This window comes from Puma concolor, chromosome C1 (genome assembly GCF_028749965.1).
Source record: "Puma concolor isolate L17-30 chromosome C1, mPumCon1.1.hap2, whole genome shotgun sequence".
Taxonomy (NCBI): domain Eukaryota; kingdom Metazoa; phylum Chordata; class Mammalia; order Carnivora; family Felidae; genus Puma; species Puma concolor.
The window spans coordinates 20,682,620-20,705,474 of NC_141674.1; the positions used below are offsets into that span (position 1 = coordinate 20,682,620).

General features: G+C 57.3%; 1 protein-coding gene across 9 annotated transcripts in view; it reads right to left on the bottom strand.

The window, feature by feature from the left end:
• Positions 1 to 2,471: 2,471 nt before the first annotated feature.
• The window catches only part of AHDC1 (AT-hook DNA binding motif containing 1), a 64,240-nt gene continuing 43,856 nt past the window's right edge, over positions 2,472 to 22,855 (bottom strand). For all 9 annotated transcript variants that reach the window (XM_086716161.1, XM_086716165.1, XM_086716159.1 and 6 more), the window contains 4 exons: positions 18,150 to 18,261; positions 17,974 to 18,011; positions 12,672 to 17,588; positions 2,472 to 2,919 (listed from right to left, as the gene is read on the bottom strand). In XM_086716161.1, the coding sequence (XP_086572287.1) occupies positions 12,715 to 17,514 (4,800 nt within the window). In that variant the 5' untranslated portion in view covers positions 17,515 to 17,588; positions 17,974 to 18,011; positions 18,150 to 18,261 and the 3' untranslated portion in view covers positions 2,472 to 2,919; positions 12,672 to 12,714. The remainder of the gene's footprint in view (positions 2,920 to 12,671; positions 17,589 to 17,973; positions 18,012 to 18,149; positions 18,262 to 22,855) is intronic.

Sequence of the window (22,855 nt, forward strand, 5' to 3'; positions counted from 1 at the left end):
GAGCCCCCTCCTGGGCTATAATCACCTCCCTAAACTTCCATTTCCTTCCTGGGTCTTCCCTCCCCACCCCCACCAATTCCTGGGCACACAAGCCTTCACTGCCCTCCCTCCCCATTTCAAGTAGAGCCCCCAGTCCCTTCCACTGAACTCTCCCTACTGCCCCCTTACCTCACCGAAACTCCTCTGGGCACCCTCTGTACCCCGCCCCCCAGCCCTCAGCCCCCTCCCCCAACCTCTCCCAAGCCAGCCCCACCTGGACGGCGTTCCCAAGCTTCTTCCGCTTTCTCAGCAGCACTGAACACACTTATTTTCTCCCTGCAGGCAATTCGTGGGGCTGAAAACAAGCTTCTCTCGCCTCCCCCACTGGTTCCATCCATGCCACCTACTCCAAAGAGCCTCCACCGGGCTCCAGAGTGACCTTGTCAAAGCCCTCTCCCTGTCCTCCCCCCTCCACACACAGCGTCTGCTCCAAAACTACCTAAGATGTGTGGCTTCTGCCTGCCCCGCCCCCACCTCCCAGGCCTTTGCACGTGCTGTTTACTCCTCAGGTAACAAAGACCCCCTTCCAGGCTCCTACTGGGTCTTACTGCTCCCTGCCCCCACTTGCAGCGCCATACTGGAATGTAGCCTTGAGCTTAGTGTTGCTGCCTTCGCCTCGCCGTGCAGTGAGGCGACAGTGTCTTCTTCTGAGTTTAATGGATGCTTAGAGGGGGCTTGGTGGGTGGCTAAACCTCACATCCAGCACAGAGGCTGCCGTTTTGGGGGACTTTTTTTTTTTAGGGGACTGTTTTACCTGCCCCATCTGAATCCTCTGTCCTCCTCCTCCAGACAGGCGTCCCCAGAAGCTGGGGGTCTCTCTCCCCCTCACACCAAGGGTTCCTCAGACTCTCTCAAGACCTGAGCCTTGCGGGTTGGGCCATTTGGAGCCCATCCCTTGGGATCTCCTTGATCTTCAGCGGGAGACACACAGAGAGCCACGTTTCACAGAACTTCAGCATGAAGTGGATCCATGGGAAAAGCTGTCTGCTAAAGACCAGGCAGCCCAAAGTGGTCAAGGACAGCCAAGTGCTCCCCAAAGTCAGGGAGTGGGGAACAATTTAGCCTTTCCAGGCCCACCAGAAATAGGCCAGAAATGGGTTTTCTTTATACAAAATTTATAAAAGCTGGGAGGAAACAGACCTGGGATTTGGGGTTCAGGGTGGAGAGAGAAAGGCAGAAATATCAGGGTTGGGGTGCCTGGGGGGCTCAGTTGGTTGAGTGTCCAACTCTTGGTTTTGGCTCAGGTCGTGATCTCACAGTTTCCTGAGTTCAAGCCCTGCATCTGGCTTTGCACTGGCAGCATGGAGCCTGCTTGGGATTCTCGCGCTCTCTCTCTCTCTCTCCCTCCCTCTCTGCCTCTCCCCTGCTCACATTATCTCTGTATCTCTCAAAATAAATAAACTTAAAAAAAAAAAAAGTATCAGGGTTACTGGCTTAGTCAAACTTTGGAATTTGCACAGGTGTGCAAATGCAGGTGTGTTGGGGCAAAATGGGGGGCCCGGAGACCAAGGAGACCCAAGACCTGGGGTGAATGGGAGATACGCAAGCAAGCGTACTCCAGTCTTTGTGGGGAAGGGGTGTGTCCCACAAGGGTTCTTGGGTTTAGGATGGAATGTGTATCTCAAAGACAGGTGTCCCTGAACCAGGGTAGAACTGTAGGGCCCAAAGGCTGGGGTGACATAGTACAAATGAAGGGACTAGAGTCAGGAGACCTGGGATCTAGGATGGAATGAAAGGGTCCAGAAGCAGAGAGACCCAAGACCTGATTCATAACGGGGATCCATCAGGGAGAGGAAACCTAGGACTTGGGGGGAGAACACGGGATCCTAGAGGCAAGCATCCCTGTACTTTGGGGTCCTGATGCATGGGACAGAATACAGGTCTCAGGATCAGGGGAGACCCAGGACCAAGACCAGGCAGAATGCCTGGGTCTGGGACATAATGCCTGGACCAGGGACCACGAAGCCCTATGGAGCTGGCTGGGGAACCCCAGGGGCAAGGGAGACCCAGGGCCTGGGCGGTAATCCGGGAGTGGGGTCTGGGGGCGGTTCCCAGATGCAAAGCTGACTCTGATCCCAGGCAGAAGGGAGAACTCAGAGGGAGGGGACACATGAAGGTATTTCAACTTTGGGGAACCAGTGCCTGACAAAACGCGGCCATGCCTCTTCCAATTCCATCCACCCTCACTCACCCCCTTTCACAAGACACAAGGTGGCTTTTTTTTTTTTTTTTTTTGCTTTTTTTCATTTCTTTTTAATACAAACTTGGATCTTTGGGTGTGTCCTGCCAAAACAGAAAACAACAACAACAACAGAAGAGAAAACCCAAAAGAGTGAAAAATAAGAAAGAAAGAAAAAAAAAAAAGCTCCCGCAAGAGGTTCTTCTCCCTCCCCCCTACCATGCGAATTTGCACACCACGGGACCACAGCAGGTTTACAGAATGCAATATACAATCCACGATTTATAATAAAACAGTATATACAATAAATAGGATATTGTTCATTTTTGTCAAACGACCTGTAGATAAATTTCTCAGTGCATACTTGCAGGGGCTCTGGACACCTCGGGGCCCCGCTCGCAACCTCTTGCACACGCTCGCTCGCTCTCTCTCTCTCTCTTTTTTTTTTTTGTCTTTTTCTAAAACTGTGTTTTGTTTTTAAGTTTTGTACATTTTTAAAAAGTATTTACAATTGCTGGTTTTGTGCAGAAAGGGCTCACCTTCGGCTTCTGCGTGGAGGAGATGGGCAGGGAGAGGTGGGGGGATGTGGGAGTGCAAGGGGGTACGGGGGGGGGGGGTGGGGCGGGAGGCAGAGAGGCAGGCGCTCCTGCCGGAGGACAATGTGGACGCTGGGAGGGGTCTTGGCGTTGGTTTTCTGAAAGCTGCAAAGAAACACAAAAGAGGCAGAAGTCAGCTGTAGGCACAGACATGGAATTCTGAGAACAGGGATGTTAAGAGTGGGACCCCCCCCACCCACTTCCTACCAGCATCCTGGGAGAAGCTAATGACATCGTTCCTTCTCCCAGAAAACTCCAAAGAGTAACCCCCCCTCCCCCCGCCGCCCCCGCGACAATGGACTGCTTCTGGCCTTCTCTGAACTCAGTTTCCCCATCTGTAAAATAGGTTCGTATCTAAGGCCCGCACCACTGAGAGGTAAAGGAGAGGAGTCAGGGCTCCAGGCAGTGCAGTTGGTTAAGAACTTGGGCTCCTGAGTCAGACACAACCAAGTTCAAATGCTAGCACTACTACCGGATAGCTCTATAACGTTGAGCAAGTCGGTGAATCTCTAGGAGCCTCAGTTTGCTCATCTGTAAAAAAGGGGATAATGAAACCAGCCCATATGTTTGCTGGGAGGACTCAGTGGTTTAAGGTAGATTAACCCTGGTACATAAAACATAATAAAGGGTCCTAATTACAAGTCGTTATTATTTTCCTGGGACCTGGGCCAGCTAGGTGCCCCAAGCCTCAGTTTCCTCGTCCAACAATGAGTTTAGGAATTCTGTTCTGAGGAAGGACACGGTGGGGAAGACGGGGCTTGAGCACAGCACAGGTGCGAACTGCACACACGTGCACTTTCGTTTCTTCTAATTCCAACCCTTTCTCAGCCCCCCCCCCCCCCAATGCTATTCTGTTCCTTACAGAGGCTCGAGGTGAGGAGGAAGTCTGTCTGAATAAAGGAATAAAGAAATTGCCCAGCACAATACCATCAGTGTTTGGCTGTACCCCTCGCCCTCCTGAGGCTCAGAAACTCCCAAGTTCCCAGTCTCTACGATCACTAGACATTGGAGGTCTGAAGTACCCCTTCTCCAGACTTCCCCATTCAGAACCCAAGGTTTTGCTGGGGCTAAGTGGAAAGACGCCCAGAGGGACAGGGATGGGCTGGGTTATTCTCAAGACCGGCAATTGTTAGCCTGGCACTTTCTGAGTTCTGGGGGCCTCCTCGCAGAGCCCTGAAATTCCCATCCCACACTTGGTGAGTGACCCATCCTAGCAGAAATAAGGGGTGGGGGGTTCTAAAACTGCCTTCTAAGACCCCTCAGCGGGCCGTCCTCCCTCCCCCACCCCTGCAGGAAACAGGCGGCCACAGAAAGCCTTTCCTCCCTTGTCCTTTCTTGGCTTCCCTTCGCAACAGGGCCACATTTAAATTCTGCTCAGCCTCGGCTGCTGTCTGCTGGGCAGTCGGCCCTGGGGAAGACTTTTGTCCTGAGGCTGGACTTGCCAGGACTCCCCCCCAGGGCCAGGGGAACCAGGTGGGCTCTCACAAGGCTGGGGCAGCCCCCATCCCGGTGTATCACCCAGGCAGGCAGCAAGCAGAGGCGGGAGGGGAAGGGCAGGAGCTGCAGCCCGTGAAGCCGGCAGGTCCCCTGCAGTGAGGGAGGATGGTGGATCAGCCGCAGGGGGACGGGGTGCGCCTGTCAGGGGGCAGCTGTGTTAGAACCAGGGTGAACGGTGGGAGAGCAGCTCTTGGGGCAGGGGGTGCTGCTGGGAATGGATGTCAGTTCTCCAGTTAGGGTGACAAACAGGAACAGCTGTAGGGATAAGGGATAAGGGCATCCACGAGGGCACAGGACTACTGTATCTGGGGGAACGGGTGGGTTCAGCTGGGGCCTGGGGGTACCTATCTGTAGGGCAGCCTTGCTGCAGTTGAGGAACAGCTGGCAAGCTGAGGAACCGCCGTTGGGGAGATGGGTATAGTGTGCTGGGGTGACAAGTGAGGGGGAGATTCAGGACCAGCTGCTCCAAACCACTCAGCAAGTGGACCATACCAAACCCCAGTCTTCTCTGCTCCCCCTAAGGGCCCCGGGGCAGGCTGGGAGCCTCTGCACAAATCCCTGTCACCCCCGCCCCCTCCGGCCCTTAGCCACTGCCAGTGACCCTCTCCAAGCCAGGTCTCCATGGTGATCTCAGCCCAGCAGGCAGCTCCTGCCAGAACCATTCCCGTGGTGCCGGCGGCCAGGCAGCAGGGAGGCTTTCTCACCCCTCGGCTCAGCCCTTGCTGTCTCACCTTCCTCCTCCCTCTGCCCTCCCCAGCTTTCGGGACTGGGCCAGAATCTGGGGGATGGGGAGAGAATCAAAACCAGAGGTTCCTGAGCAAGGAGAAGGGAGGATGCTGTAGCCGTGTAGAACCCTGAATTCTACAAAACAAAACTAATGCTGCCATGCCAGGCGGCCCTGTGCTGGGCACTGGGGACAAAGCAGAGGAGACGGATCTGGCCCCTGCCCTTGCGGGGCTCACAGAGCAGAGACTGAAACAAAGCCGACCCCCAAAGTAGGCAATTTACAAATGTCGGGAGATGGGGGCTGTGCTAAAGGCAGCCGTTGGTGGGGGTGGGTTCAGGGAGCACAGAGGGGGCACCCAACCCAGCTTTGGCAGGAGGGACTATGGCTCTTCAACTCACTGCTGAGCGCAGCGCCCAGCACATGCCGGCGTCAAGAATATGTGCCGACCCAATGACAGAACGACGACCAGTGTAAGTCCAATCAGCATGTCAAGGTCCAGCTCAGGTCTTGCACATCTCCAGGACGCCTCCTTAGACCACCCTGTTACCATAGCTACTGGTGCACTTGTCATTCCCTTCCACGCTCCTCCAGGGCAGAGACCTGTGTGTGGTGCCTCTACATCCCCAGTGCCAGCATGCACCTGGCGCCCCAGGACACCAGCCATTGTTCATGAGACTTAACCTTTTAGTGCCTCCATACTGAACAACTGCAGAACCACGTTCCACTGAGTCCTCGCGCTCCAGCAGTTTTACTGGAGTCTGAGGTGCCAAGGCATGAAATGGTCTCTGCCGGTCAGTAGGGGCTGGCACTGGGAGCATGGAGGGATAGCAGAGCAGGGATTCACAGTGCTGCAGATCATGCAGATATCAGGCTGTCCAGGCTGCTCTTCCCCGCAAAGGAGCACATGTTTTGTGTTTTCGTTTAAGCAACCAGCAGACATGTATTCACACCCACTAACTGCCAGGCTGTGAGCCCTGGTCTAACCCCCCCCCCCCCCCCCCCCGCTTTCTGGTCTCTGCCCTCCAAGAGGGGGTCTCAACACCAAACAAGGCAGTGGAGCAGAAGGCACACAGAATGCATGGAAGTTTGGGAGACTGATTTGCTGTGTGACCCAGGGCAAGCCCTTTCCCTCTCTGGGCTTCAGTTTCTATGTAAAATTGGGGGTTGAATAGGTAATGGAAGAGATCTTCAGGCCCCAAAGAAAAGGGGTTAGAGGCAAACCACAGTTGCCCAAAGGCAACCCCTCTGACATCTTCAGGCAAAGTCAGGCCTGTGAGTCCCTCAAATGTAGAGAGGATACTGCTTCCCTGGGGCTCAGACCACACTTGACAGATGGGAGACAGTCTGGCGGGATGGACTGGCTATAGGGTGTGGGTGTGGCTCTCCTCCCCACTCCAGAACATTTTTTTCAAAATCTGTGTCCACTAGTGACCATAGGCACTCCTTAAATTCTGGCTCTGCCAGCCATTCTCTCCTTAGGGATCTTTCCCCACTTCCTCTACTGCTGGGCATAGAGGGGGAGGCTATGGCGACCAAATAGGGTTCGTATCCATGGTCACCCACCAAGCTTGTGTGTATCTCCCACCTTGCTGCTGCACACTGCTTACCAGTCCCAGGAGGCTCTATACCCAACACCCGTACTCTCTGCCTTCCTGATCAGAGGTGACTCCGCAGGCGGGCACTAGTGATGCGTATATGTTGGGCACGTGACCGAGTGATCCCCAAGGGCCCCTCCTGGCTCTGTCATTTCATGCTTCCTGCTAGGGTGGCTGTTGTGTCTTTGGGCGAGTCCCCCTCCCTGTCTGTAAACTGGGTGGGGTTGTACTTGCAGAACTCCAAAAACCTAGTTAGCCCGCAGAGTTCAGACTGGTTTATTCATACACCCCTCCCCTGCCCCATCTTAGGAACCTATGTGAGGACAGCAAGGGGGAGAGAGATGGTCTCCTACCGACTCCCAGTGCTCACCTTTCCCTCTCTCAATTCTCTATGGTCTACATGCTCCTCTTTGTTTTTTGTTTTGTTTTGCTTTGTACATGCTCCTCTTTGACTCAAGGCAAAAAACAATGTCCCAGGCACGATGAGACATCAGGGAAGGCAGGGAACATGCACAGAGACGAGCAGCCAGTCTAAAGGAGCCGATGAGGACGTGATAAGGAGGACATTCCCAGGAAGGGCTGTCATGGATGCATAAAAGGCTGGAGATTAAGTGCGCCTGGGAAGGATCCTGGAACACTTCTTGGAGGAGGTGATGTCTGAATGAAAGATAGGAACTGACAGGTGGGAGATGGATGGTAGGCAGGAAAGGGCAGCCCAGGCCAGGGACAGCCAGAGGAAAGGCACAGGGTACCCTGGGGAAAGGCTGCCCCGGAAAGCTCCCTCCTAATTCCACATTCTAGGGCTGGAAAGGGAGAGTGTGTGAGGGGGTCAGAGATGAAAAAGACCTGACTACCTGGAATACCAGGCTAGGTAGCTGGGCCTTTATTTTGTAAGACTGGAGAGAGGATGCAATCAAAAGATGTTAAGCAACGGAGTCACAGGAGCAAATGTACTTGAATTAATTCATCCAGTAAATATTTGGGGGGGAGGGGGCTCCAGACACCATGCATCCAGAAATGCTGAACAAGCACTTTGGTGGCCACAAAGGGGAGAATGCACTCGGGCTGGGGGCAGGACTTAGGGCAGAGATGTGGCAGGCACTGGTTGCACTGACCCAAGGCTACAGCTTCTGGAGCCTCAAATTTGTTCAAGACCCATTTTCTGCCTCCGGGAAGCTCTTGCTGCTCGCCCTGCTCATGGTTCAGGAGGGCGGCCCCTGGTATATCCGGTGGGACTATTTCAGTCCTTGCCCTGGAGAGTGATGCCCACATGGAGGCTTTCAATGAACACCTGTTTATAGGCTGTAAACTCCATGAGGGCAGGACATTGCTTGTCTCGTTCAGTGGTATCCTCAGCACCAGATGCAATACCTGGCCCAGGGCAGGTGTGGCTGGCTTGTGTGTGTTGAACACAGAATTAACCTACGTCCCCTTGCCCTCTAGCATAGAGGGCACTATGGCAGCAAAAGTCATGATGACAAAGATGGAAAATCTGCTGGGAGAAAAAAAAACCACGATGTATTACAAAGTCACAAGGCTATCTTTTTCAGATGATCTGCACTGACAGAGGGGACTGGTGCGAAGAACCGCATGGGAAGCGTGTCTAGCTGACCCGGGTCATTTAGAAGTCTGGGTCCCGTTGCCCATCAGGCTTCAGAGGCCTTGGGGTGGAGCCTGTGACTTACCTTGTCTCTGCACCACTCCCCTCTCCAGGGACGAATCGGCCAAAAACTAGGTGGTGTTTGTTTCACAGCCTCCCACCAAAGGCCCCAAACCCACACTAGATACAAAATCCTTCCTAGGAGACAGCAGGGACAGCAGGTGAAGGAAGCCTAGCTACAAAGTCCGGAGCAAGGAGGAAAGGGTCAGAGGTGTGTGTGTGTGTCACATAGACTGGGTGACAGAATTCAGCTGGTGGGAGGCATTTATCCACTCACTTACCAACCACTGGCTACGTGCCTATTGTGTGCCAGGGACCGGGCTAAGGGCTTCAGGGGTAATCTCATTAATTCTACAAGATATGCAGCAAGGTGATGTGACCCACCAGGTCACATAACTGGTAAGGGATGGAACCAGGCCCTGCACGGAGGCTGGTCTGCACCTACACGCATGCTCCTTGCCACGATCCTCCCGTTTCAGGGCCTCACCCCCTCAGGTTCTTCCGGGTCCACAGGGATGTGGGGAAATGGGGGAGGAGGAGCATGAGAGGGCATGTTCACAGAGAGATTATAGTTCCAGGAAATGAGGGCTCAGAATGAGAAGGCCTGGCCTGAAAATGGCTGTGCGAGAGGCAAGAAATAGGATGGGAGGGAGGACAGTGTGAAAAAGAGCCCGCAAGAGGCCGGGGAGAGATGGCTGACCCCAGACGTGAGGGCTTCTTGCTCAGAGCCAGAGGCAAGATCAAGCGACCTCTTGAGGTTTCAAGACACAGAGAGACAAAGCACAGAGCAGCCAGGGCCTGGCCCAGGTCCGGGCATGCCTCCTGACCCTGGCTGGCTTAGTGGCCTTGGTTGGAAACTGCTTCCTGCTCTGGTCAGGCCCCAGGCTGGTGTAACCTTGGAAGACCTGTGACATTTCTCTTGGCCTCAGGTCCAGGCCTGAGAGGGAATAGGGAGGACAGGGGGACTTAACATTCCTGAGCACCTTGGAGGGCCCTTCCTGATCCCATCCCCATCCCCAGGGTCTAGGTAGGGCTGATCTTCAGTCATGAGGGCCCAGTGTGGAGTCAGTCTCCCTGGCTCTGCTTTCCATCTAAGGGACTGGAGATGGGGCCCAAGCGCTCCCCACCCCCTACCCCTTCCCTCTCTGTCCCACCAGCTCAGTTCTCTGACCAAGGGGGTCCCACATTTCCAACTCTGGCTCCCCTGAGCTTTCCTCTTCTAACTCACAGTGGGGTGTGACCTCCCCTTGCCCACAGTTCCCTCTGCCTGGAATGCCCTCCCCCCACCCCCCCCAAGTCTCTGGCTGTCCAAATCCTGCCTATTTTTCAAGGTCAAGTTCAAATGCTTCCATAGAACCTCAAAATCCATTTAAAATGTCAGACCCAGAAACATTTGTAGGGAGTGTCCAATCTGTCATTTGGTGGATGGTGAGTCAGTGGCATGGGCTGGAGGGGGAGTGGCGTGGCAGGGTACCCAGGTTCTGGGGAAGCAATACTGAGTTCAAATCCTGACTACACCATTCACTAACTGTGGATACCCTGGCAAGGTTCAGAGCTGCACCTGCTTCCTCGATTCTCTGATGGGGTGCCAGGGGGAGGGTGCAACCATTTCCTGGCCTGCTGTGAAGGGTCAGCGAGGCAGCATTGCATGAAGTCCCCAGCACAGATATGTGTCCCTTTTTTTTACCAGAAGTTCTGAAAGATGACTTCTGACCCTAACACCCACCTTCCTGGTACATAAGCTTTGTTTCTCCCTACGTCTGGGCACCTGCCACTTTCCACCAGGTACTGGTTTTAGCTTCCTGGGGCGGATACTGAGCTCTGAGGACAGGAGCCGTGTCTGCTTTGCTTCCCCTATGCCTGGTACTGCGACGGGCATCGAGGGGCTCAAGATGTGAGGCTGAGCTGAACCACTACTTCTGATACTTGCTCGGTGGGGGGCGTGGGGCTGAGGTGGGGGGAGCCTTCTAGCGGAGAACTCCTCAATGGTTCCCACTGGTCTTGGAATATAGTTCAAAAAATATAGTTCAAATATAGTCCTTCCAATGCCCTGCCTGCCCTTCCTGCTCAGTCAGTGTTACTGTCCTCCTATCAGTTTTTCAAATCTGAGCTCCTTCCTACCCCAGGGCTTTACCCATCGCTGTTCCCTCTGCCCAGAATGTTCTTCCCACTCCCTGTCTACCTGATGCCCCTTCAGGCATCAGCTTCAGGATCTGGTCAGCCTGCTGCAGGCTCCCACGGCCTCCTACCTTTTCCTCTTTTGCAGTCCTTTGTACAGCAATCGTTACCAAATGATTATCAAATGTCCTTCTTTCTAAACTGGAAGCCCCCTGAGGACCAGGACCTCCTCTGTGGTGTTCACTGTGGTGCCCTCCCAATGCCTGGGTCACAGTGGGTGCTGGACAGATGTCTCTGGAGCAACTGAATGCATCAGTCTGAGGACAGTGCTGTCAACTCCCAGCCCTGAGTAGGGAGTGTGGCCAGAATGTGGGGCTGGATGGCATCCCAGTTCCTCCTGTGTTCAGGCCTCACTGGATGGCTCCATTATGTATCTCACTGAGCTGTGACCTGCTCAAACACCCAGCCCCCACATTCATTTATTTTCCCACCCAGAGCCCAGGAGGAACGGTTTTTGGATTATTTCACATTTCTGGATTATCCATGAGACATCTCCCCTCCAGTGAGAAGGATCAAGAGTTTGACATTTTAAACCCTAAGCAGCTTCTCCCTGGCCTGCTTCAGATCTGCAGCACTGCTGCTTGCAGTGAGACGCATGGGGAATGGAAGGCCATTTTAATCTTGGCCTGGCTTCATTAGGAGGAAACTATGCTGCCAAAAAAAAAAAAAAAAAAAAAGGTTGGTCCACTGTCTATGCCATGCAGAGTTGGAACACCTAAAAGATGATCAAAGTCAAATTTCTTGAACAGATGGGGAAACAGAGGCCCAGAGCTGGAGGGAGTAAAAGTGTGGTCAAGGGCATATAGCAAGTTGATGGCCAATTGGGGAACGGTCCTTCTCCAGGCCGCCTGACTCCCGCGTGCTGCCCTTTGCCACCTCTGGGCACCAAGGGACGTGGGGTCAGGCAGAAAGGGGATAATAAGTTTCCACTGACACAACTTCAGGACCCTGAGTCACCCTGGCCTCGAATGGCCTCCCCAGAGCAGAGATGGGACTTTCCAGGAGCCCTGCTATTCCTCCTCCAGGAAGAGACACTCCCAGGAGGCTGCAGTGGCAGCAGAGGTGGAGGGTGAAGGGCTGAGACAGGGCCCCAGTCCCCTTCCCCACCACCTACCACATCTGAGCCACTTTGGTGACGGGTCTGTTGTCCAAACAGTGAAGATCTGATGGACCAGCTGTGGCTGTCTTTCTGGAGCTGGTTGTGCTTCAAGAAAATGACTCTTCCAACCCTGTCTCTTTTTACCATTTTGGAGGCATTTCCCCCTCGTTTATTTTCCTTTTCTTAAACAAAATCTTAAGAATACTAAAATTTTTGACTCCACCTAATGAGGACACGGTGCCTAAACATCTAGCGAAATTTAGCAGAACTCTTGGAAAAGCATTCGGCTTCCGGAAAGGGACTGGTCTCTTCTAGGCAGGAAATATCCTGCCTGGGGATAGACCCACTGGGTACGGGTTGTCAGGCACAGCAGGATCCCAGCAACCTTTCTCCACTCCTGGATCCCTAGCCCGCCTGCCTCTGACCACTCTGAGCCCACCTCAGGTTGAAGATATTGACAAATAATCTCTGGGTGCACCCCGAGGGACCAGGAAAGACACTTCAGGCCATTCTGTAAAAAGCCCTCGCAGAGTGTGACCAGGACATAGTGACCACACCCTCGGCCTGACCCCTGCCAGACTGCATCTCGGACTAAATGAAGCTCCTAGAGAAGTGTGGGAGGCTGGCAGGGGCTGTACCCTGGATGGGCCCTGGCAGTTAATTATCACCCTGCTTCACCTTTCGCTCATCTCCCACAGGGCCCTGCACATGCCCTCCCTTGCAAGAGGTCAAGTGGTAGGTATTTCCTGGGACTCAGGCAGTGCCCACCTAGGAGCTGGCCTGGACAAGGAAGATAAACATTTGATGAACCAAACCAGATGGCCACATCCAGTCCAGGGTTCTCCAACCATTTCAGTAACTCAACGTCCAAGCCTCATGCTGGGTTCCCCACCCAAGCACCCCATCCCTTCCTGAAGACCGTCCCCAACACCTAATCCCAGACTCCTTCCTGAATCCCAACTTCCTATTATCGGGTCCCTGAGCTTGTCCTTAAATCCTTCCTGCTCATCACTGCACCTCTTCCCCTTGTCCAAGCTCTAACGTCCTCATCCTTCCCACCCCCCAGGCCTCCGCCCACTCCACCCGCATCCCCAGACTCACCCAGGAACAAAACCTCGAGGTCCAGTCGGCACTTCAGTTGGCACTACAGGGAGGTGACGGTGAATGTGTCCTCAGGGTGAGGTTCCGCCATGGGCCCCAGGAAGCCGCTCTTGGGGCCCCCACCCAGGCCGGGATGCGCCTGTGGCATAAAGCCTGGATACCTGTAGGCGGTATCCTGCAGGGGCAGCAGCGAGTCCCTCGGCACAGGGGACAGGGTCAAGTCACTAAGGAGTGGGCAGCCATAGCCAGCAGCGGCAGCAGCGGGGCCACGGGGTGGGCCAGGCGGCCGGGCCATCTCCAGTGGCTCCTTGTCGGCCTTGGGCGTGGCCGGCGGGCTAGCCAGGTGTGGGGCACTGAGGCACGCGGCCTCCGTCCTGCCCAGGAAGTCAGCCAGCAGCCCCGTACCCACCTTCCCTTCATAGGGCGGGCTGCGGGCAGCTGAGCCTGGCGGGTACCAGTAAGCTGTGCCCTTGCAGCTGGGGGAGTCATAGTGGGGCTGGCCCAGTGGCAGGTCCCGACAGCTAAGATGGGCCTGGGCTGCAGCTGCGTGGCCCAGGCTGGCCCCCTGGAGCCCATGCTTGAGGGGCTCGCAGGCAGCCAGCTTCGTGGGTGGCGGCCGCAGCTCTTCCTTGAAGCCCAGTGTGGGTGAGCAGGTGGGTGAGTACGCCTTCTGCAGGCCAGCATCAAACACCGTGGGTGGGTGGGCCAGAGGCGGGAAATGCTTGCCGTCTAACTCAGGAGCACCCAGGCTGGGCGAGTCGCAGTGGAAGCCTTGGCCGAAGGTGCCGTCAGAAGGGGTGGACGGGTTCATGGAGTAGGGTCCCATGAAGTCACAAGGGTCTCGCTCACCCACACCAAAGGCCCTTGACTGGGACGGCAGTGGCGACATGCTGCTGTCTCCACTGTAGTAGTCCAGGCCAAGGTCCGGGCTGTCCTGGAACAGGGGGTTGACTGGCTGCGGCTTGGGGATGAACTTGGCTTTGGCTGCTGCACCGCCTCGCTCCTTCTTGGCTGAGCAGGCCCCACCACCCCGTCCACCTCGTGGTTGCCGGGGCCCGGTGCTCCGTTTGGACGGGTAGCCTGAGGCAGTGGCCGAGGCGGACGATGGAAAGCCCAGATGTGAGGCCTCGAACAGGTCCACCTTCTTCCGCCGTCCACGGCCCGGCTTGGAGCTGCTCTGGAAGAGGACGCTCTGGTTCCAGTTGTAGCCGGGGGCAGAGGACGCCTCATTCCAGTCCATCATTAGTTTCTCCAGGCTGGACAGGCTCGACTGGCCCTCGCTGCTCGAGGCCTCGCTGTTGGCACGCCGAAAACCGCCGCCGACCGGTTGATTGAACTGGGTGCTGTCGGAGGATGATTCGGAGAAGGTCTCGGACACGGCCGTCTGCTGCTTCACCTTCTGCGGCGTGTAGTTGGAGATGTCCAGGATCACGTTGGGCTCGCTGACGTGGCAGTCGAAACCGGGATTGTAGAGCTGACTGAAGGCCTCCGAGGCCCAGTCCAGGCCTCCATAGCCCTGCCGGAAAGGCCACTGAGAAGCCCCCGCAAACTGCCGACAGTTTTCAGGCGAGGGCTGGAAGGAGGAGGAGGAGGAGGAGGCGGCAGAGGCAGCAGAGGTGGCAGAGGCGGTGGTGCCCTTGGGTACCATGTAGCCGCCGGGTGAGACGGTGCTGGCCCGGCTGTCACAGCGCAGGGGTGTGGGGGCTGAGCCAGAGAAGGGGGCCCCCTCAGAGCTGTTGAAGAAGGAGGCCTTGCTGGGTGGCAGGCAGGGGCCACCAGTAGGCGGTGGGGCGTAGCCGGCGCTGTGGGCGCTGCTGGGAGAGGCAGGCAGGCTGTTGCCGCTGCCGTAGGCGAAGCTGCAGTCCTTGCTGTTAGCACAGTCCTGGCCCGTAAAGGGCTTAGCCGGGGCAAAAACACTTTGTCCAGCCCCGTAGCCGCCATATTGGGGTGGGTAGGTGTTGGTGGGTGGGTGGGTGGTAGGTGAGCGGGCCACAGCTGAAGGTGGGGGAGCCAGTTTTGGGAAGGTCTCGGCTGCCCGGCAGTCTGAAGTGGCCGGAGTTATCCCATAGCTCGCTGCCCGGCCTGGTGGGAAGGTCTGGCGAGAGGGTAAGACAGGCTGGAAGGAGGGGTCCGCACCAGCCCCGCTGGTGCCCACAGCCACTGGGCTGGCCTTGGCTCCCCGGCTGGGGAAGGTGGCCAGGCCCCGCTGGGAGGGCAGGGTGCTGGTGGGGGGCCCTGCGTAGGTGCCTGATGCCTTCCGGGACTCGGGGCGAGAGGCTGAGAGGGCAAAGTCTAAGAGGTCGGAGGAGTCATCCGAATCGAGCAGTGAGCGAAAATAGCCGGTGAAGAGGTTTTGGCGCTCCTGGCTGAGCTCGGTCTGACCCGCAGGTGCACCTGTGCTGTAGTAGCTGCCGCGGCCTGAAGCCCCACTCTCTAGTCCAGTGGAGGCAAAGGCCTGGGCCTCGGTCCCCTGGAACCCACAGTTTCGGCCGGCTTGCCCGCCTGGGTGCCCATGGTGAGGGGCCCAGCCGCCACCCTTGTCCCCGGCCCACTCGGCGCCTGCCTCCCCAAAGCCTGGGCCACTAGGCACCTGTTCTGGGAACAGAGTCCCGTTCTTCCGGGACCGTCTCTTGCGCTTGGGCTTCCCAGTCATGGCGTCCACCTCCCCCCGGCCCCGTTTGCGTGGGTGCCCCAATTCGGTGAGGCTGGGACCCCCAACGCCAGCAGCTGTCACTGCCACCACTTTCTTTTTCTTGCCAATGCCCTCGAAGAAGTCACTGAAGGAGCATCGGGCTGCCTTGGCTGCATGGCCCCCACCCCGGCCACCAAAACCGCCTGCTTTACCACCACGCCGTCGGAAGCCCTGCACACGGTGCAGGAAGTGGGAGATGCTCTGGGTGTCGGGTGCCTGGTGTACCGACTCGGGCTCGCTGGGTGTCCAGCAGCGGGGGGGTGAGCACCGCCCAGCGCACTGGCTCTGGCGGTTCAGGAAGGCCAGCTTGGCGAGGACGTCAGAGTACTCGGCCTTACTGTCATTGGCGTCTGCTGCGTAGGATGGCTGGGGAGATGCCAGCTTCTGCTTCCGCCGCCGCCGTTTCTTCACCTCTGGCATGGCCATGGTGGCCGCTGCCACGGTGGCCGCTTCAGCCGCTACCACCGCTGGCTCCTTGGGCTTGCCGGGACCCAGAAGCAGGTTCTTAGGAGGGCGGCCGCGTTTACGCTTAAGAATAATGGGCATCTCCCCGGGCGGGAAAACCACCACCACGTTCCGTCCATTGTTCTTCATCTTCAGCAGCGGGGTGGGCTCGGCTGACACGCGTAGGCCCAGCTCCTTGCCCTCCACACTGAGGCTGCTGCTCAAGGATGACACCTTGTATGTGGTCTTGTTCCGCCGCCCCAGCGATACAGGGATTTTGGCCATCTTCACCACCATGCGCCGCACACCCCGGCACTTGCCTTTGCGGGTAGGGGCTACTGGAGTCTGGGAAGATTCTGGCTCCAGCTCTGGGACTGGGCCTGGGCCCGGCAGGGCAGGAGGTGGTGGAGGTGGCGGCGGCGGGGGCTCGGCCAGGGCAGCTGCCAGCCCTGTGGGCATAGGCAGGGGCAGCAGGCGGCCCTCTGGTCCAGCGTCTGCCTTGCGTCCCCGTCCAGCTTTCCGCCGGCGACACAGGATCTTTGGCCTATCAGTGCGCCGCAAGGCGTACTTGGGGTGACCCTCAGGCCCATGGGGGCCGTGGGGTGAGCACAAGTCCAGGCGCAAGGGCTCAGCCAGTGGGCAGGGCCCCAGGGGCTGCTGAGGCTCCAGACGGCGGCCAGGGACATCAAGCAACTTGGGCAGGGGGTCAAGTGCCTGAGGGTCAAGCAGCTGCGACTCCAGGGAGTCGGGCAGGGTATCCAGGGCCTGGAGAGCCAGGCCTGGCAGCCCCAGAGGATCAGCAAGAGGTTGCAGGGGTGGCAGCTCCAAAGCTTCCCCGAGCGGCTCTAGAGCCTGTGGGTCCAGGAAGCGGGGCTGGGGGTCCAGGAGCTGAGGCTCTGGCTCAGGAGATGGTGGCTCGAGGGCCTGGGCCTCCAGCAGCTGGGCCTCGGGGCAAGTTAGGGAGGCCAGCTCGCTAAGGATGTCGGCGTCAGCAAGTTCTGAGTAATCAGGGCCGTCTGGCTCAGGCTCTGGGGGCAGACCGGTGGCCGCGGCCGTGGCTCCGGGACTATGGCCTTGACCAGGCTGGGGGCTGTCCCTAGGCTCGGGCTCAGGCTCATAGAGTGGGTGGCTGGGCCTCTCGGACTTAGCATGGGGGGTGGCCCGCTCCTCAGGGCTGCGGATGCTGTTGGCCAGGCTGGGTGAGGAGAAGAAGCTGTACTGAAGGTCACCAGGGGGCGGGGCAGGTGGGCGGCTGAGTCGGAGGCCACCGCAGTCCAGGTGCACACCGCTATGCTGCAGGTCTTGGGAGAGTCGCGTCAGGTCCTTCATGATGTCAATCAGCTGCACCACTGGACGCAGGTTCACCCGCCCGTTGTCCCAGCGACGTCGGGAGCTGTTGCCGTCTCCCGCGGGTGTGGGGCAGCGGGCCTGTGAGACGGGACGGGCCGCCCTTGGGGGCAGCGGGTCGTCCCCCTTGGCAAGGACTGGTGGGCGCCGGGTGCTGGGGTCCCGGCGTGGGGGTGGGCGTGGGTTCTCGGAGAAGGTGTGGGCGAAGGCCTTGTCGGGTGGGCTGGCAGGGGGCCGGGTAGGAAGCAAGGGCCGTGGGGTAGGGGGGCCGCCGGGGTAGTACTTGGGCTCCCGGAGGTAGTCAGGAGAGCTGCACACGGCACTGGAAGTCACCACCAGGCCCTGGGGCTTCACACGCATCCTGACCTTGTCCTCCGCGGGCCGCCGGGCGGGGCCGGGGCTGACATGAGGGTGCGAGAAGCCGGGACCAAGACCTGCCGGGCAGGACAGGCAAGAGAGCCCTCACTCAATGCCCAAGACCTTCTCAGCTTCCCACGTCCTCAGTGAACCCCTGCACCTCTCCCATGAGTCCCTTCAAGCCCAACGTCCCGTTGACTCCCAGCCCTTCCCAAACTACCCCACGCACCATGAACCCCTCAGGGGTCCCAGTCCTACCAAGTAACAGCTCACCCACTTTCAGACGTTGGTTATGGGCTCAGGGAGAAGAGGATGCCTGCCTTTGAGAGGGAAGCCCATCGGCAGACTGGGGCGGCCACTCCAGATCAAACTTACACAGAGGGCCAGGAAATCCTATCAAGGGCATGACCTCTTCCCTCTTGCCCCCATCCTCAGGACTCCAGGAGAAGCCTGGCCACTCACCCTCGGCTCTGCCGCCTGGGCTGTCACACTGGAGATCTCTGTGGACAACAAGACAGGCAACAGAGGATCTGAATGGTCTGGTGGCCACAGCCCAACCGCTGCCCGCTGGCCCGGTCTGCTCCGCACACCACCCCCGGCTCCCTCGGTGCTCCCTCCAGTGCACACACCCGGCTGACCTGGGAGAGAGAGGGCCCCCGTGCCCGGGGGCTCTGCCGGTTGCTGGCTGTCAGCTGGGGGTGCTGGGGAGCAGCTTCGGCCTGAGCCCAGGCCTCGGGGCGTGGACAGCGCCTGGAAAGGACCACCGCAGCTCAGGTTTAGTGAGCACCTACTGCGCGCCAGGCGCTGGGCTGGAAGCTGTCCAGGCATCGTTTCATTTAATTCTTCATACAAATCCTGTGAGGTAGGGGCTATTAATAACCCCATTTTGCAGATGAAGAAATGGAGGCTCAGAGATGAAGTCACATCATTCATTCATATACTCATTATTTATGGAGTGCCTACTTTGCACAAAGACCGGGTAGACAAACAGTGATCACATAATCATAACTGATTTAATTATTACTGGGATAAGAGCTGCAAAGAAAAAGCGAAGAGTGCCTCAGGTCAGAGGTTTAACAATCATACCAGGGAGTCAACAACAATAAAAGCTCACACTCTGGGGATACTTTCTCTGTTGCCAGACGATGGGCTAATAAGCACTTTTTGTGGGTGATCTCATCTAAGCCCCCTGCAAACCTGAGATCAGTGTGATTATCATCCCCTCTTTTACAGGTGAGGAAACCATCTACTGGAAGGTGGTGAGAACCACGAAGGCACTTCCAATCCAACACCCGGATCAGCACGTGGCCCACAGGCATGCTTCAAAAAATATTTACTATTTCTTATGAATGAATGAACGAGGTACACAGAGCAATGAGCCCAGCCTTTTTCCATGTAGTTCTCTCTCGCCCCTCTCCAGACCACAAGTGGAACCCAGGAAGGGTGCGGAGTGAGGGTGAGAGACAAGAATGTGGAAAGGGCCATTGTCTGACCCCTCTCTCACCTTTATCAGACAGACCCTCTCTGACCCTCCACCGGCCCCAAGCACCTCTGGCCACAGTCTGGCCCCTGCTACCTACTCTCAGAGTTGTCTCCACATCCCCTTCATAGTATTTATCACAACTGCAAACAATTACTTGTATGACTGGCTTTTTGGTGTTGTCTCCCCCCAGAGCGTAGGCCCTTCACGGGCAGGGACTGTATCCGTCTTGTTTACCACGGTATCCCCTGACCTCAGGGCCTGGGCTTTGGATGCTACGTAAATATTTACTGACTGACTCCCTGAGCTGGTCAGGGCAGAGCTGGGATTTAAATCCAGGCATGTCTGACTCCCAAGGGAGCCTGAAGACTCAGGGCCCTGACCACGGGAAGGGTCTTAAAAGTTGGACCCCGATCACTCCTTAGTGTTTGGCTCTGACCTGATCCCGTGGGTCGACCCCCCACAGACACATGTAGACTCCTACCAGCTGCTGCCCAGTGCTATCATCCCACGGGAACACTGCAGAGCCAACTCAGGGACAGGATGGTGTGGAAAGGAACATTCTTTCACTCCCCTGCGGTGGGCAGCGATTTGCAATCTACAAAGCACTTCCACACATATGACCCATGGAATCTTCCCAGCAACCCAGGAGCCATGGTTTACGATCCCTGTGTTACAGAGGAAACAGGCTCAGAGTGGTGGTTGCAGAACTTGCCTGATGTCACATAGCTGCTTAAGTGGCAGGATTCCTAATTCTGCCCTAAGTCCGAAGTCTCCTTCCCCTCCAAGCTCCCGCAACTTTCCTTCAGCCACTCCTTCTTCTAGAGCTGTGGTCTAATTTAAGGCTGGGAGGAACCTTAAAATCGCCAAGCCATTTGGCTTCCAAACCCTGGGCCTGGGGAGCTGTGTAACATTCCAGATACCCAGGCCCTGGTCCAGGGGAGTCTGACTCACGGGTCTGAAGGGACATCTGGGAATCTGTATTTTTAATCAGCTCCCCCATGGGTACCCTGTTCTAGTGCCACCTTGTGCTCTTCCCATTTTACAGATGAGGAAACTGAGATCCAAAGAGGGAAAGGGACTTTGCCCAAGGCCACAAAAGAGCACGGAGAGAGCCCTTCTGTCGCCTATCCAGCCAGACAGAAAACATCCCTCTGTCCACCGTCCCTTTTCTCTTTGCAATTCCCAGGCCACAGCTGCGCCTCCCTGCCCTGCCTACTCCATCACTCAGGGTCCTACTCTCTCCCATGACTGGTGGTAGACTGTGGACTGGCCCCTCCCAGGCCAGGCTCTCTCAACTGTTGGTCTTGAAGGCAGGATTGTGGGTAAGAACCTCACAAAGGAGGGAAGGGGCTCAGACTGTGGAATCTCCAAGTCCTATTTCCAACAGTATGGTTGACCCATGGCTCCCTGAGAGTCTTTGAGATGTCTCCCTTCCTGAGGGTGGGGCTCACCAAACCTCCCTGCTCTGGAGACCTCCCACTTGGGGCCCAAGGGTGTGATCTTGGCAAAAGAGAAAACCTCCTCTCCAGTGGTTGCTTCTGTTCCACCCACCCGTGAGGACCTTTGGGCATGTCCTCCTGCCAGACCTCCTGACTCTGTCCACTGCTCTCTCTTGCAGCCTCCAGGATCTGAGGGAAGCAGCTGGCTCCCCTCCTCACCACACCCAGGCAGCCATTTTCTTGGACCCCTCCCAAGGGCACCACCTATCCCATGTCTGTGCACAAAGTCAAAAGGGTCCTTCTGTCTGACAGTCTGCTTCTGGGTCAGTGTGTCTGAGCCTGCCCGTGGGGACACCAACAGGCTGGGAGGGGGGCTGGGGGCCCCAACCTGCTGTGCACAGTGCCGGGAAGCGCCAGCCCACATCCTTGAGTCCCCAGCCCCACCCTCCCCCGCTGCGGCTGTGACCACCCCACCCCTTCCCCAGCCCGCCTCCCCCTCCCCCACCCACAGCCTCCCCAGGGGAGCCAGGCTGCCAGCCCCAGCTCTCACTTCCGGCCTCATGACCCTCTCTCCAGCCGGCACACTCCTCCCCCACCCCCCCAACACCATTTCCCTCCCAGCCTGGATTGAAGGCCCAGGGATGTCCTCAGAGGGAAAACACTGTATCAAAGGGGCTATTACTACTGCTGTGGGCCCTTCCCCATCACCTCCCTTGGGGCCTTTATCCCCCAGGATATGCAGCCCCCCTCTCAATCTCCTTTAGCCCCCTCTCACCTACCCAACGGTGCCTAAAGATTCTCTTCCTACCAGACTCCAGCCCAAAATCCTACTAAGAAGAATAATGATGAAAATAATAATGGCAGCCATCACTTATTTGGCATTTAAATAAAGGCACAGAGAGGTTAAGTAATGCCCTTGAGGATAAACAGCCAGGACATGGAAGGGCTGGGGTCTGAATTTAGGTTTGTTGAGCTCCTCTGATACAAACTTCTACACTGTCCAGAGAGTGAGCCCCCTCCCCTGCAGCCTATTCCAACAGTCCCAATCCTCATCACCAGTTCTCATTTTTGCCTTCTACTCTACCCCCTCCCACCTCAGTCATCCAAATGCACTACCCTCCCTTGCCACTAGGTGTCCCCTTAGAGCCACTGATGCCCCCAAGGGGAAGCAAGTCCTGCCTGGCCTCCTGGAGTCATCAGGGCCCCCCCACGGTATAGCACACCCCACCCCACCCTACCCCCAGCCACACAGAGCTCCTTTGTGCAGCCCTCGCCCACCCCCTTCCTGCCCAGAGCAGGGCACCTGGCAAGCAGGTCTTCCCTAGACTCCGCCCCCTGCCAGCCCCCTGCCCTGGGTGCCAGGTGTTGCGGGCACCACCGCCAGCTCTGGCTGAACCTGAGGGTCACCCTGCCGGGCGGCCCTCCCTTCCTCCCTCCGAGGTCACCCAGGGACTGTGCTTCCCGCCCTGCTCCACCCCCATCCCCTCCTGCCCTTGGCCCTTCCAGACTCCTGTCCTAGTCTTTCCTTCTGTCTCCCGGAGGACACCCCTCCTCCAGCCCCACCAGGCCCTCCCCACAGCCTCTCACCCCCGCCCACCTCCTTCCCCTGAGAGCTCCTTGTTCCACCCCCCCCCCTCCCCGCCCAGGTCTGAAGAACTCCTCCTCCTGGAAAGTTGCTGCTGGAAAGGAAGTGACTTCAGCGATTTGGCCACAAGGCTGGGCACTGCTGAGCCCGGCTCAGCTGAAGGCCTGCCCAGCCCACCTCCAAAGCACAAATGGAGCCACATGCACACACCACCCTCAAGTGTCCACCCAGAACCCTGAACACAAGCTTCCCCAGGGACATGCGGGAGAGATCCTGTGTGCACGTTCCACACCATCCCAGTGTGCCCACATTATCACCCCAGTGTGTCAGATTCTTGTCTAGACACCCCTCCAGCACCCGGCACACAGACACCATCCAGTGTGGTCCACACAACACTGCAGCATCCCCGCAGCTACCCAGTATACACTCTGGATCCTGCACACTCACCTCTCCAATGTAGTACATACCGAGCCCTCGAACGTCCCTTAGCCCAGTCCACTTATTTAACTCCTGTATACAGAACCCTGTGTACCTAAGGACAGAGCCCTACACACACCTGTTTGCACACAGCCTGAGTGCTGGCACACAAGACGCCCTGTGCATTTACAGTTGGGTACACACAGCCCTGCATCCTCCCATAGCCACACCTCCCACCCTTACCATCCCAGGAGGCCCCACCCCCAGACCTCAGGCCCCAGGAATGCTCTTTTGGAAGTTGGGTGGAGTCCCCAGGCAGGCTGGGCTCTAGGGAGCTTCCTGGAACCCCGGAGGCTTCATGTGTCAGTTCAGGGAGTTGCCTCGGCAGGGCAGCCCCACCTGGCCTCTGTGGCTCTAGAG